Source organism: Mesoplodon densirostris, chromosome 3 (genome assembly GCF_025265405.1).
Source record: "Mesoplodon densirostris isolate mMesDen1 chromosome 3, mMesDen1 primary haplotype, whole genome shotgun sequence".
Classification (NCBI taxonomy): Eukaryota; Metazoa; Chordata; class Mammalia; order Artiodactyla; family Ziphiidae; genus Mesoplodon; species Mesoplodon densirostris.
This window is the reverse complement of record NC_082663.1, coordinates 163,224,022-163,242,104: the sequence shown is the minus strand read 5'-3', so window position 1 is coordinate 163,242,104 and position 18,083 is coordinate 163,224,022. Positions and strand designations below refer to the sequence as shown.

General features: G+C 38.5%; 1 protein-coding gene across 4 annotated transcripts in view; it reads left to right on the top strand.

Annotated features, from left to right (window-relative positions):
- RANBP17 (RAN binding protein 17) overlaps positions 1-18,083 on the top strand; it is a 314,617-nt gene that overhangs the window by 276,734 nt on the left and 19,800 nt on the right. For all 4 annotated transcript variants that reach the window (XM_060092536.1, XM_060092535.1, XM_060092537.1 and 1 more), the window contains one exon: positions 9,115-9,281. In XM_060092536.1, coding sequence (XP_059948519.1) covers positions 9,115-9,281 — 167 coding nt within the window. The remainder of the gene's footprint in view (positions 1-9,114; positions 9,282-18,083) is intronic.

Here is an 18,083-nt window from a genome sequence, read left to right as displayed (position 1 = left end):
CTTCTTTTATAGTTTTCTGTTCTTCTCATATCTTTGCCTTGTTTTAGTGTTGGTCTAGGGCCCTCATGAAATGAGTTGGGAAATGTTCCCTCCTCTCTTATTTTCTTAAAGAGTTTGTGTAGAATTGTTATCAGTTCTTCTTGAAATGTTTGATAGAATTCCCTAGTGAAACCACTAGGCCTAGATTTTTTCTTTGTTAGAAGGTTTTTAACTATAAATTAAATTTCTTTAGTGGATATAGGACTATTCCAGTCTCCTATTACATCTTTCTTTTTTTAAATTAATTAATTAGTTTGTTTGCGCTGGATCTTAGTTGCGGCAGGCGGCCTCCTTAGTTGTGGCTCGCCTGCTCCTTAGTTGCGGCTCGTGTGCTCCTTAGTTGTGGCTCACGGGCTCCTTAGTTCTGACTTGCCAGCTCCTTAGTTGTGGGCATGTGTACTCTTAGTTGTGGCATGCATGTGAGATCTGGTTCCCTGACCAGGGATCGAACCCAGCCCCTGCATTGGGAGTGCAGAGTCTTAACCACTGCACCACCAGGGAAGTCCCTCCTATTACATCTTGAGTAACATTTGATAGTTTGTGTCTCTAAAGGAAATTGTCCATTTCATCTAAAGTTCATCTGACATTACTGACATAAAATTGTTCAGAATATCCTCTTGTTATACAATTTGATTTCTGTAGGATCTATAGTAGTGTTCCCTCTTTCATCCCTGACATTGGCAATTTGTGTCTTTTTTTTTTTATCATTCTGGCTTCAGGTTTATCAATTTTATGCAGAGAACCAGCTTTCAGTTTTCATTGATTTCTCTATTATTTTTCCATATTTTTATTTCATTGACTTAAGGTATGATCTTCATAACTTCCTTCAGTTTATTTGCTTTTCCTCTTCTAGTTTTTTCAGGCAGAAGCTTAGGTTGTGGATCTTAGACCTTTCTTCTTTTCTAATGTACACATTTAATGCTTTTATCTAAGCACTACTGTGGCTATAACTGATAAAATTTTTATATATTTGGGGGCTTTTTTTAAGATCTAATTTTATTTATTTTTGGCTGCGTTGGGTCTTCGTTGCTGCACACGGGCTTTCTCTTTGTGGCGAGCGGGGGCTCCTCTTCGTTGTGGTGTGCGGGCTTCTCATTGCAGTGGCTTCTTTTGTTGTGGAGCACGGGCTCTAGGCACACGGGCTTCAGTAGTTGTGGCTTGCGGGCTCTAGAGCACAGGCTCAGTAGTTCTGGCGCTTGGGCTTAGTTGCTCCACAGCATGTGGGATCTTCCTGGACCAGGGATCAAACCCGTGTCCCCTGCATTGGCAGGCGGATTCTTACCCACTGTGCCACCGGGTAAGTCCCGGGGACTTTTTCTATTCAGTTTTAAAATATTTTCTTATTGCCTTAGTGATTTCTTCTTTTACCAATGAGTTATTACTTAGAAGAACATTGTTTAATTTCTGATCTTTCTGTTATTGATTCTAGTTTAATTCCATCGTAATCATATCAGTGGTGGTTATAACTTTTGTATTTATTGAATCTTTTTTATGGTCCAAAATATGGTGAATGCTCCATGGGCACTTGAAATGAATGTATATTCCATTGTTGTTGGGAAGAATGTTCTCTAAGTGTCAGGTCTAATTGCTTGATAATGTTCACATTTTATATATTTTTACTGTTTTTTTGTCTGTTTGTTTTCTACTTGTCCTATGAATTATCAAGAGAGAAGTGCTGAAGCCTCTAACTATAATTATAGATTTGTCCGTTTCTCCTTTTAATTCTATCAGTCTGTGTATAAATTATTTTGAAGCTCTGTTATCAAGTAAATATATATTTAGGATTGTTATGTCCCCTTGATTAATTTACCCCTTTATCCTTATGAAGTGATGCTCTTTATTTCTGGTAATATTCTTTCCTCTGAAATCTACTTTGTCTGATATTACTTGCCTCTCCAGCATTCTTTTGATTAGAATTAGCCTCTTTTTCCATCATTTCACTTTTATTCTTTCTGTGTCTTTATATTTAAAGTTGGTTTCTTGAAGACAGCAGGTATTTTCTATTGCTGTTTTAACAAATTCGTACAAACTTGGTGACTTAAAACAATGTAAATTTACTGTCATATAGTTCTTTAGATCATAAATCTGACATGGGTCTCACCAGACTAAAATCAAGGTGTCAGCGGAGCCATTTTTCTTTCTAGGAGCAAATCTATTTCCTTTCCTCCTCCAGCCTCTAGAGATCACCTACATCCCTTGGCTCATGGCTTCTGTCCTCCATCTTCAAAGCTAGCAACATTGAATATCTCTGACCATTCTTCCGTAGATACACGTCCCATTGATTCTGATGTCTTCTGCCTCTCTGTTTCACTTTTAAGGACCCTTGGAATTACTTTGGACCTACCCAGATAATCAAGGATGATCTTCCTACTTTTGGTTCAACTGATTAGCAACCTTAATCCATCTGCAACCATAGTTACTCTTTCCTGTGTAACCTAACACATTCACAGGTTCTGGGGATTAGGATATGGACATATTTGCCTAACATACAGCATATAGTTGAGTCATATTTTTATGTCAAATCTGACTGTCTCTGCCTTCTAAATAGTGTTTCAGCCATTTACATTTAATACAACTACCAGTATATTTGAGTTTAAATTTATAATATTGCTGTTTGTTTTTTCTTTATCCTATCTGGGCTTTGTTTCTTTTTCCTGCCTTCTTTTGGTTTGGATTAATTAAATGTTTTTCTAAGGAGTCCATTTTATATCCCCTGTGGGTTTATTAGTCATACTTTTTAATTTTTAGCGGTACTCTAAGGTTTACAGTCTACATCATCAAATAATATAATCATAGTTTGCATTCAGATAATTACAGTCTACCTCTCTCCATCTCCATTCCTTCTGGAACTCCAGTGACACATATGTTATGTATATCTGTTATATTGTTGAAAGACTGGAGAGAACTCCTCTGCAGATCTCCAGAGCTCTCTTCTTATATAGTTCCCACTCTCTGATACTCTGTCCCACAAGTTCTAGCTGCCTCAGCCTCCCCAAATTCAACTCAGTGAGGCCACTTGTCTTTGCTTGGGTTCCCCTTTCCTGGCCAGTAGCCTGGAAACTGCTTTGTGCAGTAAGCTTGAGCAGTTGGGTAGGTATTACCTCCTTTGTTTCCCTCCTCTCTGGTTTCATAGTCCTATACTGCTTCTTGTGCAACAATTGAAAACCGTTGTTTCATATATTTTGTCCTGTTTTCTAGTTGTTTATGGCAGAAGGAAAGATTCTCATAGCAGTTAATCCTTCATGGACAGAAACCGAAGTCTTTTATTATTACAGTTTGTGTAGACATTCTTTTATCTCGTATTATAGTAATACTTGAAGATTTTGAATTAGTTGCGGATGGCTGTGTTGTTCTCCACATGTGATCTTAGGCCTGAAATCTGCATTTTAACAAGTCTCCAAAGGAATCTTGACAAAGTGGCATAATGCAGGGAATACTGAACTTGAATTTAGGTCCCAGTGCTGCCACTTATGAGTGTATGACCATGGACACGGACTCTGTGCCTGATGCTGCCATAGGTGTTTTCATCTATGTACTTCACTCATTTCATTCTCAGAACCACTCTTCATACCAAAACTGGGTTAAATATGCTAATAGCACTGTTTGTCCTTATTTCCTACTTGCTTGTAGGCTTCCTACTTGACAGGAACAGTGTGTCTTAATCACGAATTTTTTTCCCAGTGCCTAGCATGTGGTAAGTGCTCAATAAGTATATATTGAATGAATTAATTAGGTAATATTATTTTCACAATACAGATGAGTAAGCTGCTGCCCAGAGAGGTGAAACAACTTGCCTAAGGTCATACAACTAATAAGTGCCTGATCTAGGAGTCTTTTTAACTCTAAAACCCATTCCTCTTCACCTCATCACCCTGCTGGATCCATCTGATAAAGGTCACAATTTGGCAGGTGAATTGTGCCCTGTGTCTTCAAGAAAGAGGATTATTTAGACTGTTGAACGTAACCACTTGGGTTTCTCCTTTTCCAACAATGAAAGATTTGCAAAGAGACATTAATTGGGTTACAGGCAGGCTTCAGTTCTACTATAGCCTCAGTGGGAAAAATGAGAGGGAGGTATAGAAAAGTTGAACCAATGATAGATAATATGCTTAACATGATATTAAATTTTTTTTTTTTTTTTTTTTTTGCGGTACGCGGGCCTCTCACTGTTGTGGTCTCTCCCACTGCGGAGCACAGGCTCCGGACGCGCAGGCTCAGTGGCCATGGCTCACGGGCCCAGCCGCTCCACGGCATGTGGGATCTTCCCAGACCGGGGCATGAACCCGCATCCCCTGCATCAGCAGGCAGACTCTCAACCACTGCGCCACCAGGGAAGTCCTAAATTTTTTTAGTTAATCATTCACTAACATTTTTAGTTTCAGGCCAGCTATAATTTGTGAAAAGAAAAAGTGATTGTATTTATATATTATGTTTTCCATGTTTTTAATCACCCACCACCACCACCACCACCTAGCCCCATACTCTTACATACAGAGACCAAGCACGGGGCTTACAAAAAGCTGCTCCTAGTAATGACTCTCGACTCATTCATTTAGTAAACATCAGCTGTGCACATGCTATGTACCAGGTTCCATTCTAGACCTTGAGAGTACTGTAGAGAACAAGATAGATAAGGTCTCTGCTCATGTGAAGTTTATATTCTAGTGAGGAGAGATAACAGTAAACACACACACACACACTCACACACACAAGAAAATGTCAAGTCATGATAAGTGCTAAACAAAGACTTAAAATAGGATAATGAAGAAGGAATGATTGTATGGCTTTTTTAGAAGTGATCAGGGAAGGCCTCTGAAGATGAGCCCTGGCAGGAATGGGGGTGCCTTCCAGGAAAGCAAAGGATGGCACAGAAGACAAGACAAGGGAAGGTGGGGGCAAGCTAAAAGTTGAACCAACTGGAAACCACCAGAAATTTCCCCATCAAGTTCATTATTAATAAAATTTTCATTATTAATAAAGGGTGTATGTTATTGTCATGAACACATTCTTGAATTGGATGGAGTAAATATTATAAATGTAATATAGAAATAAAACATTCAGGAAATACGTAGAAACTTAGAGACCTTGTTCATTAGTTTCTCCCACCAAAAACATGCTAAAGAGAGAAGAAAGCTATGGATTGGCTAAATAGTATGACAGGCTTGGTGTTTCAGGAATTGAAATAGCCAGGAAAACAAATGGGAAGTGAAAAGGGGGAAACCTACTAGCGTTGGGCACTGTGTTACAATCTTTATACACTTTCTCTCTTTAATCTTTAATTTCTCAAAACAAAGTAGGTGGTATTAAGCACATTTTACAGAAATGGGAATTGAATCTTCATATAGTCAAACATCTAGAAGATACAGATTCAGCCCTAAACTGCTGCACCACCCAAATAGGCCTTTTGTTTCTGAAATTCCCTTTCACTGTATTTTTCCAAGACCTTCATCCTCCCCTCTGCTATGGTGAGAAATTTTGAGTCAAAGCCAAACGTAATTTCAACCCCATTATCATTCTTCTGACTCTCAGTTAAGCGACTCTTTCCTATACAGTTAACTTTACAGAACAGCTTTCTATGATGGGTCTTAGTGAACAAGAGGGCTATTAATGATGCATATGCTTCCCATGGAGACTAGTTGCAGAAGAAAAGGGGCATTTGGTTGTTTCAGTGCCAAACAGTAAGTTGCTAGAGAGGACAGAGTGCCTGTTGGGCTTAAAAAATCTGTCCAAAATTGTCTAAATCATGGATGATAAACACCCAAGAGCTAGGACAAAATATGAAAATTCATAACTTGTGCCCATTCTTTTATTTCAGGAGAGTTTCATTGTTTGAATCTCACCCAATAGGTTGAGCTGCAAATAGAGAAAACTAAAAATAATACATAGTCCTCATCACTGTGCATTCTGTTTTTGATCAAATGGCCCATGATCCTTATGATTCCACACTTCTCAATCTACCCTGAAATAACATTTATCCTTTTCAAAGCCCCCAACAATAAATCAGCCATAATGAAAGCTCTTCTTCTTGCTTTTACTGCAAGGATATATGCTCCAACCTTCATGTCTAAAGTGTTTACCTGGCTTTTTCATAGCTGACTCAGTAGATTGGAACCTTTTAATGCAACCTTCATGGCATGTGGTCACCAAATCTATGTGAAGTCTTTATAATTTTTGTATGATTGATAGCATATTGCTCTTCACTGGTGAGGGGAACCATATTTATTTCCTGCTTGCTTCCTTTTGTACATGTTAAGTGACTTAATCCATTTACTTTCATGATTGGGACTTCAAAGGTAGAAATGTGAAGGAAGAGAGAAAAGCAAACAGGTTCAACAAGTCTGTGCCTGATTCTTAGGCCTAAATGTTTTCTACTACATTATATACTACCTCCCAGGGTTATAAAACCAAAGCTTCCTTTTCTGCAAAGTAACCCAGTTAGTGGGGAGAGATAATCAATCAGTCAATCAATCAACTGCCATAACTTTAGAAGGAAATAAAAGCTCCTTTCTCAAAAGCCTATAGCTCCATAGTTTCCCAAAACTATTGTCCATGCCCATCATTTAGACCTTCATTCAACCCCTCATGATCCTGTGTCAGCTACCATTATTGTCTATTTTAAATGCATACTTCTATTTTTCAAAACCTGTCCCCAAACCTACCTCTATTTACTATGTCATTCCTCTCTACAACAATGTATGTGAGAGTTTTTAAATTGTAGTGTTATATCAATTCTAGTATTATTACTAAACAAAGCTCAAGACTTTAAAAAAAAAACGTTCTCAGATTAGCTTTGCCTACCCATTCTTTAATTAAATCAACTAATATTTCACCTCTAATCTATGACAAGCACACATATGTCTCAGAACCTTAGAGATGAGTAAAATGAATAAGAAAGTAACTATTGCCTTAGGAAGTTTATAATCTGCTTCCCAGCCCTACTCTCCCAATCTCCTTCTTTTCTGAATCTACTAAATTTGCTGTTTTTTGAGTGCCCATCGCGTTTTTGTTTGTCTTGTTGTTTCTGTTATTAATCATAAACTCTCCAGAATTGTGTCCGTATGTTACCATTGGCCAAAATATCTGGGCACTGTCATGCTCTGAATCAAAACCATGAACTTTGGATAAGCTAATTATCTCTGAGCTTCATTTTTCTCCTTTGAAAAATGCAAACAACAGTACCTACTGTATACAGAAGCGGTTATTAGAGGTATATGAAATGATATTTAGTGTACAGAGAAATCATGTCACTTACTTGCTAAAAAAAAAAAAAACCTTCAATAACACCTCTGTTGGCTTTCAGATTACATGTCAATGTCTCGACCTACTACTCTGTGCCCTCACGGAAGATCCCAAACTATTTTGTCAGCCTTCTCTCTTATGACTCCTCTATACAGTCTTTGACTCACACCAGAAGGTCCTGCTCCCCTTTTTTCACTATGAGGGAAAATTAGTAGTAGCTACCATATTTTTTTCCTTCCAGTTTTATGGAGACACGGTCGACACTATACAGATTTAAGGTGTACAACATAATGATTTGACTGACATACATCCCGAAATGATGACCGCAGTAAGTTTAGTGAACATCCATCACCGCATATAGGTACAAAATAAAAGAAAAAGAAAAAAATTTTTTTCCTTGTGATGAGTATTCTTAGAATTTACTCTCTTAACTTTCATACATAATATACAGCAGTGTTAGTATATTAATCCTGTTGTACATTACACTCCTAGTACTTATTTATCTTACAACGAGAGCTTTATACCTTTTGACCCCCTTCATCCAGTTCCCCCTCCTGCTAACCCCTGCCTCTGATAACCACAAATATGATCTCTTCTTCTGTGAGTTTGTTCATTTGTTTGTTTGTTTGTTTGTTTTTAAAGTATAATTGACCTACAACACTATGTTAGTCCCTGGTGCCCAACATAGTCATTCAATATCTCTATACATTAGATAATGATAAAATACTGTGGTAAGTCTAGTTACCATCTGTCACCATACTAAGAGATTATTATTGGCTATATTCCCCACACTGTACAGTTCGTCCCCATGACTCATTTATTTTGTAACTGGAAGTTTGTACCTCTTCATCTCCCTCACCTATTTCTCTCATCTCCCCCCACGCCCCACTCCCCTCCTCTGGCAACCACCTGTTTGTTCTCTGTATCTATGACTGTTTCTCTTTTGTTATGTTTGTTCATTTGTTTTTTTCTTTAGATTTCACGTATAAGTGAAATCATATGGTATTTGGCTTTCTCTATGTGACTTATTTCACTTAGCATAATATCCTCTAGGTCAGTTATTTTTACTGGGAGAATTTCTAGTTATTTTTCTCCTCATTCAACTCTGCAGCATATTTTATAAATGATGAGAAAGGTTAATTGGCTCCTTCACAGTAACAACACAGCAAATAACTGGAAAAGATGGAATTTGAAACCAGAGCTGTCTGGCTCCAAAATCCACACCTTTTCACCCTACTATGTACATCGTGCAAAATGTGAAAAATGTCCTTCCTTATGTTTAACTGGAATAAGTTTTCCAAGCCCATCTCAGGTGCTACCTCCTTCACCAAACTGTCCTTGATCCTCATCCAAATACAATATCTCCCTCAAATTTCTCACAACGGTGTGTCACTCATTTTTGCACAGCACTGTGCTAGTGACTTACTACTAAATCATGAGCTCTTTGACACCAGGGTGAGTGTTTCCCCTGAAGCAAAGTACTTTGCACCAAGTTTACACCCTGTTTCCCCTGAAGCAAAGCAGTTTGCACCAAGTAGATATTTAATAAAGTCACTTCAATTGAACAGAGGGTCATTAAGGTCACATATGGAAAATTCTGTCCAATGCAATCCAGGAATCATTTACTTACTAACATGTCTCTATTCCAGGTCCTGTAGTAGACATTGGGTTTAAAGAGATAAAAGCAAGGCAAAAATCCCTGCCCTCAAGGAGTTTACAGTTTGATTAAAGTGCTTTGAAACCAGAAATTTGGGTTTTTTTAAAATTTAGGCATTGTAGTGAGATGAAACAAACACTTTAGTAATACAAATGAATTCTCATTTGTTGTTCACACAGATACAGTTGTCTCCTCCAGCTGCTGTACCAGTTTAGACTACATCGTCACCTACCTCTTCAAGCACATAGCAAAAGAGGGCAGGAAGCCACTTCGATGCAGAGAGGCTGCCCAGGCTGGTCAGAGACTATTACATTTTATGCAGCAAAATCCAGAGGTCCTGCAGCAGGTAACTGGTGGTTGCTTATCTAGCTTAAGAGAGAAGAGTTTTCCAAAAGCCAATCTGGTCTCTGAATATCCCTTAGAGCAACTGGTCTTGCCAAGACTCTTTACTGGGTCTTCTCTAGGAGTATTTTCCCTGTAAGGAGGATAGTACACTGGCCTCAGGATTACCCACCCTCCAGAAATCTCTAAGTCATTCATCTCACCTCACTGAAGCTAGAATTCAAAAAGAGGATAGCTGTTCCAGAGACAAGAGAAATAAAAGTGAAATCTGGAACTGGAAACAGTCAACCTCTGATTTCTTTCCCAGAGCCTCTAATAACGTCATCTTAGGTTGGCCTTGTGAATACTCTGGTATGTTGGGAAACTACCATTTTCTGGGCTCCTAGTCTGTGCCAGGCAACTTGCTGGGAACTTTCCCTTCATCGTATCATTTGCCCCATTTTAAGATGAGAAATCAAGGTTCAGATAGGTCATATTCCCAAGAACGTTTAAATAATAAGTAGTAAAGCCATGATTTGTTTATTTTCAAATATTTTCTGACTAGCTAATATGAATTAGGTCCAAGTTTAATATTTTTTAACAACTCACTTCTGCAAATCACAGTAACAGCATGCATAAAATTAAATAATATATGCCAGAAATGTTTCAAAGAGAATAATACCATTTTACTATGGAGATAGCTTCACTATGATATATTCCAGTTCTACCAAATTTGGAAAGTGATATCTTTATACTGCTTCCAGTTGTCTTATTTTGCCAAATTATCTCCATAATAGTCTGTGGTTTGCAAATATAAACACTTCAACCTGGTCATTAGCCAGCAAATAAGTCACCTGCAATCAGCAAAAAAATGTCAGTCTGAGTAAATAAATGATGAAAATGAATAAGACAGCCATGGAAGAGGTTTTCTTCCTAGCTGTCATTTTTTTTGCTAATATTTAAATGACGTTATGTAAACTTTATTTGTGGTGATGTTTCAGTTAACGAGTCATTTTCCTGGCAGGGAGGTGTGCGATTAAGATTTTGTGTAAATAAGCAAAGGGCTCTGGGCCTATAACTATTTGGTATGACCCTGGAATTGTTACAACATGTTGGTGATTAAACAGGAGGAAGGTAACTCACATTTATTGAGGACTTCCTATGTACAAGGTGCGAGAGCCACTAAGACCCATGAGACATAATTTCTCTCCTTAAATAAGTGTGTCCTGCCAGGTGGGAAGGAGAAACAAGTAACTAATTATGTGATAATTGGATTAACATAGTGATGACAGGAGGAGAGGACTTGCAGAGACATCTCCTCATTTAGACCCCACAACAACCCTGCAATGTGGATATAACCATCCCCATTTTTCAAATGAATAAATTGAAGCACAGAGGGATCAACTGGAAAGTGGAATGTGAACCAAGGTCTATTTGGCTCAAAAGCCCAAGTCCTTACCACTTACTTACACCATTGATTCTCAGGAGACTAGTTGCTGGATAAGATCTCAGATTCACCTGGAATGCCTTTTCAGAATAACACATTCTATCAAGATTTGGATGCACTGCCACTGGTACTGCTGGGAGTGTGGCGTAGCCCTCAGGTGTTTTGCAACAAGAAGGCTGAGAACCACAGAATTAGAGCATGTAGGCAGTGGAGAAAATAAATAATGGCCATGGATTGGCCAGCAATCAGACCCAGCCCTCACCCCACTGTGGCAAGTGACAGGTCTGCCACCTGCCAGTGCTCAACCATGATCACAATATTGTCCCATAAACTTTGGCAGGAACTTTTAAGTGGGTGGAAAATTTTAGCAAAAATCAGTAGGCTATGGTCCTAGACAAATACCATCCGACTGTGCAGAACAAGTAATGTGGTTGTGCAGAAGACATTCAAGTTTGTCTTTACTCAGAATTACCATGGGTTTGTTGGTTTAAGTAATTTCTATGTGTTAATAGTACTTGGTAATCTTTTACTTTATAGCATATGACTAAGTAGTGATATATCTTTATTAACAGTGGAATACATTCTATTTATTTGGAATGTAGGCTTTCAGATAGCATTTTAAATATTAATGACCGGTCTCTGGTAGTCAGCATAAATATGATTTGCATTAGCACTAGGTTATATCATCTTGAGTGCCTCTGATCTCAGTGATTGGGTATAGTAGTATCTGACATCATCTCCTTAGGTCACTGACAACTTTGACCTCTATTCTTATGCACAGTTTCTGTCGTCTCAAAAGCTCTTTTGAATTGATTTGAAATTTTGACTCTTCCCTTTATGAGGCAGTAAAATTGATAATTATTCAGATGGGAACTGAGCACTGAGTGAAAAATCAATTCCACCCGCTCTCTGCCGCGTATAAAATTACTTCTGAGTCGGCTGGACTGAACGGATGGCCAGAGTAAAAGCAGCAGGCAGGAGTAGTGGGAAGAATTAGCTGGACACAGCTAATAGCCTGAAGGGATAGACTTGGAAAAGAGGGAGTGGGCCAGTTGGGGCTTATTATGAGCAAGGATGGGTCCCATTGATCATCTGTTTGCATCAGCTTTCCAAGACATTATAAATCAACCCTGAAGAGCAGCAGAATCCAAGATTCAGCCTCTTTCCAGAGGGAATTTATATTAGATTATTCTCATTTTCACACTCAGATGAAAAGTGAGCCATTGATTATTCATTGGTTGCCCATCAAATGCTGTTTTTATAGATGATTTGCCTATCAGAGAAGATAATGAACAAGGTTGCTGCTTCATAACTCAAGGTTTCAGTTTTCAAGGCATCTGTGTCAGTTAAGTAATGCCTAACCCTATTAAAAGGAATGGGTTACAAATTGCTTAACAGTGCTGAAAAACTAGACCCTAATGACTAATTGTGCTTGGAGTTTAGAGAGGGTTTGTCAGCTCTTTAAACTAAACTGATGCAATGATACTGCAATTATTTACTAGTTTGAACTGTTCTCCCCCCCCACCCCAACCTGGACCTATATCGCTGGAAGCATAGTTGCATGAAGAGTGTCAATTCTAAATTGCAAAAGTTATCTCCTCAAGCTTCCACAGCAAATGAAGCATGAACCCACATAAAGCGTCTTCTGACATTCTTATAGGCCCTTCCTATAAGACATTTTAAGTGCCTCTCACCTGAAAATGTGTTTATTATGACCTGCTATGTGGCTTTAGATCTTCAGTGTTTTTAACAACATTCTCCAAATAAGCCATCTTCCATATTTTGCAAACAAATCTAAATTTGCAAAGCATTAAATTTAATCCATTTGAATATCTGTTATAATTAAGTGAATCTATTTTAAGTAAGAATTATTGTCTAACCAGCATTGCTTTAACTGAGAAAAACCCAGTTTATGTATATTAAGCAAAAAAAAAAAAAAAGTTCCCATGTTTTCATGTCATTAGAGAGATAAACTAAAGTTTTAAGAACAGGCCGATAGTAACAGTGATTAGGCATGGATCTGCTACAGTAATTTGGAAGATAAAATTTCTACGTGAAACGTTTTCGGTTTTATCCATTCAGTTAAGTGTTTGTATCTATAACTCAAAGGTCAGCATTCATTTAGTTGTATCACAGAATGAAAGAAGGATCTACCCAAACTAGGTAGATGAAAGAGCGTGTTTTATAAGAGTAGAAGGGCATTTCAAAGATGGGACTCGGGCTTCCCTGGTGGCGCAGTGGTTGAGAGTCCACCTGCCGATGCAGGGGACACGGGTTCGTGCCCCAGTCCGGGAAGATCCCACATGCCGCGGAGCGGGTGGGCCCGTGAGGCATGGCCGCTGAGCCTGTGTGTCCGGAGCCTGTGCTCTGCAACGGGAGAGGCCACAACAGTGAGAGGCCTGCTTACCGAGAAAAAAACAAAAAAAAACAAAAAACTACCTGCTCTAGAAAGAGTAGCAACTTCCATAGAAGTAGGACAAGAATTATGTGATGGTCAGTATTACTGATTAGATTATGCAGTTAACTTATTAACAAGGTATTTTTAGCAATTATGTTCTCTCAAATTTAAATACACTGAGTGGAGGAATTAGAACATTTAGGTTTTAATTTATCTTAACCTCTCCTATTTAACTATTTGCCTCAAGTGAGCTGTACTAAAAACCAGAAAAAGTTCTAATTATAATTCTTTCTCTCTCCCTCGCTCTCTCTCCCCCTCCCTCCCACTTTGTGCTAACCTGACATTTAACTACAAATTGTAAAGAGCTGTCAGGAGTTATAAGGATCATACTTCAGTAGGGACGTAAGCTGGAAAGAACATTCACCCTTTTCCTCAATCAGTCAGTCAATCAATGAAAATTGCTTTTGTATAGTGCTCTTGGTGACATGCATCCCAAAGTGAATTACAGCAAAAGGGAAATCGTCTGCTCTTTTTTCATTTCTGTGTTTAGATTGAAAGGATATTGCTCAACATTCTGACATACTGTACAAGACATCTTTCTTACTTAAGATACCATCCCATAGTACTAAGTAGGAGAAAGTGCAGTCACATATTTAACTGATGTTCAGATTTTGGCCTATAGAACCTCAACAAGACTCTCACAGTGGGAAACATTTTAGCAGGTGAAATATATTCATGTCTCTTATGCTCTTAAAAAAATTAACCAGACTTTCTAATGTTATTATAGACATTTCTAGTGAACCCTAAATAGAAAGTATGTTCATGACCCACTAGCTCAGTCTGGTTAATTTGCAGCTATTATCAAAAGAATGGGGGCTTCCCTGGTGGCGCAGTGGTTGAGAGTCCGCCTGCCGATGCAGGGGACACGGGTTTGTGCCCCGGTCTGGGAAGATCCCACATGCCGCAGAGCGGCTGGGCCCGTGAGCCGTGGCCGCTGAGCCTGCGCGTCCGGAGCCTGTGCTCCGCAACGGGAGAGGCCACAACAGTGGGAGGCCCGCGTACCACAAAAAAAAAAAAAAAAAAGAATGGCAGTAGATTGATGTCAAAAACACATGCTGAAGGAACCTTCACAACTGGATCAGAGGATAACATGGATTTAAAGGGAAGCCAGGGATAGGGCATTAGACATGGCAAGTAAAAAATAAGAATAATAGAATTGTTTTTTGCACATGCTGCTGCAGTCTTGATCTTCTTCACAGCAACATATGTATGTACTTTGTATTTATTTCTAGGAAAACCATAATACTGGCAAAATATTGCAGACACTAGCTTAAGCTTTTTCATATGCATTTAACCTGATTTAATCACCACAGTATCTCTGTGAAGCTGTTGTATTATGAGCACCATTTTACAGATATAGAAATCAAGACATAAAAAGATTAAGTAGGGGCTTCCCTGATGGCGCAGTGGTTGAGAGTCCACCTGCCGATGCAGGGGACACGGGTTCGTGCCCTGGTCCAGGAAGATCCCACATGCCGCGGAGCGGCTGGGCCCGTGAGCCATGGCTGCCGGGCCTGCGCATCCAGAGCCTGTGCTCCGCAACGGGAGAGGCCACAACAGTGAGATGCCCGCGTACCGCAAAAAAAAAAAAAAAAAAAAAAAAAAAAAGATTAAGTAACTTTCCCAAGTTACTAGTGGTCAATAAGATCATGTAGTCCATAAGCGGAAAGACTAAAATTTTACCTTGATGTGTTTAGCTTCAGCATTCACGTGCTTAACCACAAAGCTATAATTTGTTGGCGGCTGCTAATTTGAAGTAGTATGTATGTTTTGAGCACTTACAATGAGGCAAGTTGAGCTTCCAATAAGTCCCACTGGGGCCATCCTTAAGGTAGAATGATTTAGAGCAGTCATCCTATACCCCAACTTTGTGCTGCAGCCGGAATGAAACAGATGGGCAGTGACCCAAAGAGGCAATGGTCAAGGGAGAGGGAGGTTGCTTTGCCAGCTGGTATAGAAAAGCCCTGTGGCTCCCACCATCCCTGACAGAGCTGACAGAGCTTCCTCTCTCTTATTCCACACCTATACCCAATCATTAATTCTGTAGCCAGACATTGAAGGTATAAAATTTAGCAGGATACGTATCCTTGAGAAGGTCAGAGTCTAATAGTATAACCGTCTCATGATGTTCCTTTGTGACTATCCTTTAATTCCTCTGAGGTAGCTCTTGAGGTTTACTCTAACCTGATTTTTCTAGGATAGAATCAATATGGCAGCTGTGAAATGAAGTTGGGGAAGCAACAAGTGCTTTGCATCCATCCCGCGTACCCTGCACGTCTCTAAGGCTTTGTCCTGACTCTCACCACTGATTCATCAGTGTTGAATGTCATTTTTCACCTCTTTCTGATTGTAAACAGCTTCTCTTTTTTAAAAGAGGCTTCTACTACTGAGTACCACTAGCTCTACTGAAGGTCCTTCTTAAGGGCCTCTCACGTGGGCAAGTCTGAAACTGACTCCTTTGAGCATCCCTCTCCTTCTCCTTTTCATTCTGTAAGGTACCACAGACTAAGGTGCCTATAGAGCCAAGTAGGAAACTTGACTGAGGTAGACAGGAACAACAAACTGTGTTCAGTATACAACCCTATCTAAAGGGGGCAGCCTCCAAAGGGCTCCAGCTAATTGTTGCCCTGTAAGGTGGTAAGACCCAGTGTTGCCAGATATATTGAGATTTCCCCCCGGAGAGAAGCCAGAAATCCAGTTTTGTAAATTTTGGTGACTGATTGAAAATTTAAAATAAAAATACTCTGCAGGTCAGCACTGTATGTCTGGTTATCAGTTTCCCACCTCTGTATTCTGTACTCTTAGAGAATTTCAGAACTCAGACCTCTTAATGCATGATCCCTTGCATTTCTCATAGCCATCCCATGTGGCCTTGCAACAGTGATATTTTTATTTGTCTCTGATGTTTTGATAATTCTTAAAGCACACTTTTTTAATTTGTTGTTTTAAGAGGATGCCATTATTTTGCTTTTACATATGACTCTATACTTAGGTCTTTAATGAAACTTAAAGAGGGCATTTTATCACATTTGGGTTGTGTCTTTGCATACAGAAGGGGTGCAGTAAACAGGCAATGAAACTCAGTTAACATCTCCCAAACATTTTTTTTTATTTTCAAAATAACAAGATTTGTTTGAGGCAGAAATAAAGCTCACTTTGGTCAAGTGTGTGTTTGTGTGTGTGAGATCTAATTACTAAGGATCAAATCAGAGTATCTAAGAGGACCAGGGCTGCACAAAAGTATCTAGTTAATAGCCAGGTAACAAAAGTCCAAAAGGGAGTAAAACTCTTAAGAACGATCAATATGTGACCACCACCCCTAAAGATCAGCTTAGAAAGTTAAAATATATAATTTTAAAAATGGAAAAACACTAATTTTTAATTAAAATGGCTTTTATCTGGGATATAATAAAATCATTTGTCCATCTTTAGAAGGATGATTCTTATCCAAATCCTTTGTTATATTCCATATCTTTGCCATTTTGATTTCATTTTTGTTATAAAGATATTTGTTGAATGACTGTTTCAACTGTAACAAAAAATGGTATTTTAAAATAAAACCCTTTTAGGAAGAAACCAATTCTTGATTTATAAATCATCAAATTAGTGTTATAACCCTATCACCTATCTTTACACAGTAACTTTTTTTCCCCAAAGATCACCTCCATCTTGATACTTGTCCCAGCACCTAGCAGAGCCTGAAACCTTGTGATGGTCAATGAATGTCTGCAAAACAAACCAAAAAAATTAATTTTTAAAAGTGCAATCTACAGGCAGTGACTTTAGGTATCAAATCTAACATGGTCATAGACTAATACATAATAAAATAAATGATAATGCCAAGATAAGATTATATCATCATATACTATATAATAACCCTGCTGAAATTCCATAAGAAAATTTTATTCTAAACATGGATGAAGAAAGAAATAAGTACTTCAAATATTGTTTCAAATGGTTAACAGAACAGAGAAGGTTTGTGATGGGTTTTTTTTTTTTGTCTGTTTGTTTTGTTTGTTTTTTCCACTGGGACATGTGTTTTTCTACCTCTAAGCACAGTTTAGAGATGTAATCCATTGATAGCGTAACTTGCCTTATTAATTGAAAGGGATGGAATCCACCAGATGTAGCCCAAACCAGCAGAGAGTTAGGTGAGTAAGCAACAGCAAAGACACCATATTGAGTGAGCCAGATTTTGTCTCCAAGTCATTTATTTCAACCGGTGACAATACATTTAAACTCCTGTGCCTCAGCAGTGATTGATGGTTTAATATCATATATAATTTTTTTAATGAAGGAAAACCATTTAAATATGTTACCATTTGCACTGGTATTCTCCTATGTACATAACTGCATTTAATCATTATGGGGATTGTTTTTATACTTGTGTAATTTGTATCCAAGAAATAACTGTCAAAACCATCTCATGCTGTTGCTGGAAATGGTACAGTGTGCTTCATACTTGAATAGATTCATTCTTCCCTGCACATAATTAAGAGTGTTGGAGCTTTCACTGCTACCACATAGGAATTCCATGTTTACATTTCTGAGAATGAAAAATTAGCCACAATTTGCTTTTTCAGGCTCCCATTTTCTGGGGCTGTGATATTTAAGTACCTTAGTTCTGTACCAGTATATGATTTGAAGAGTTTGATTTTAAGACTTTTAATATTAAAATACATAATAAAATTTTATTATCTAATTATAAGAGGGTTTATTTAGCCTCTTATTAAAGTTGCTAAATCAGGCCTGGATTAACATCATAATGGCACAGTTTGACATGGAATACTCAAAAGTCAAGTTCGAGGGGAGGGATGGGTTTTGTTGTTGTTGTTGTTTGGGGGGTTTTCTCCTATACCCACCCCTCACACAAAATAACAAGGATGAAATGCATGTATGGAAACAAACAAGGAGCAATTTGG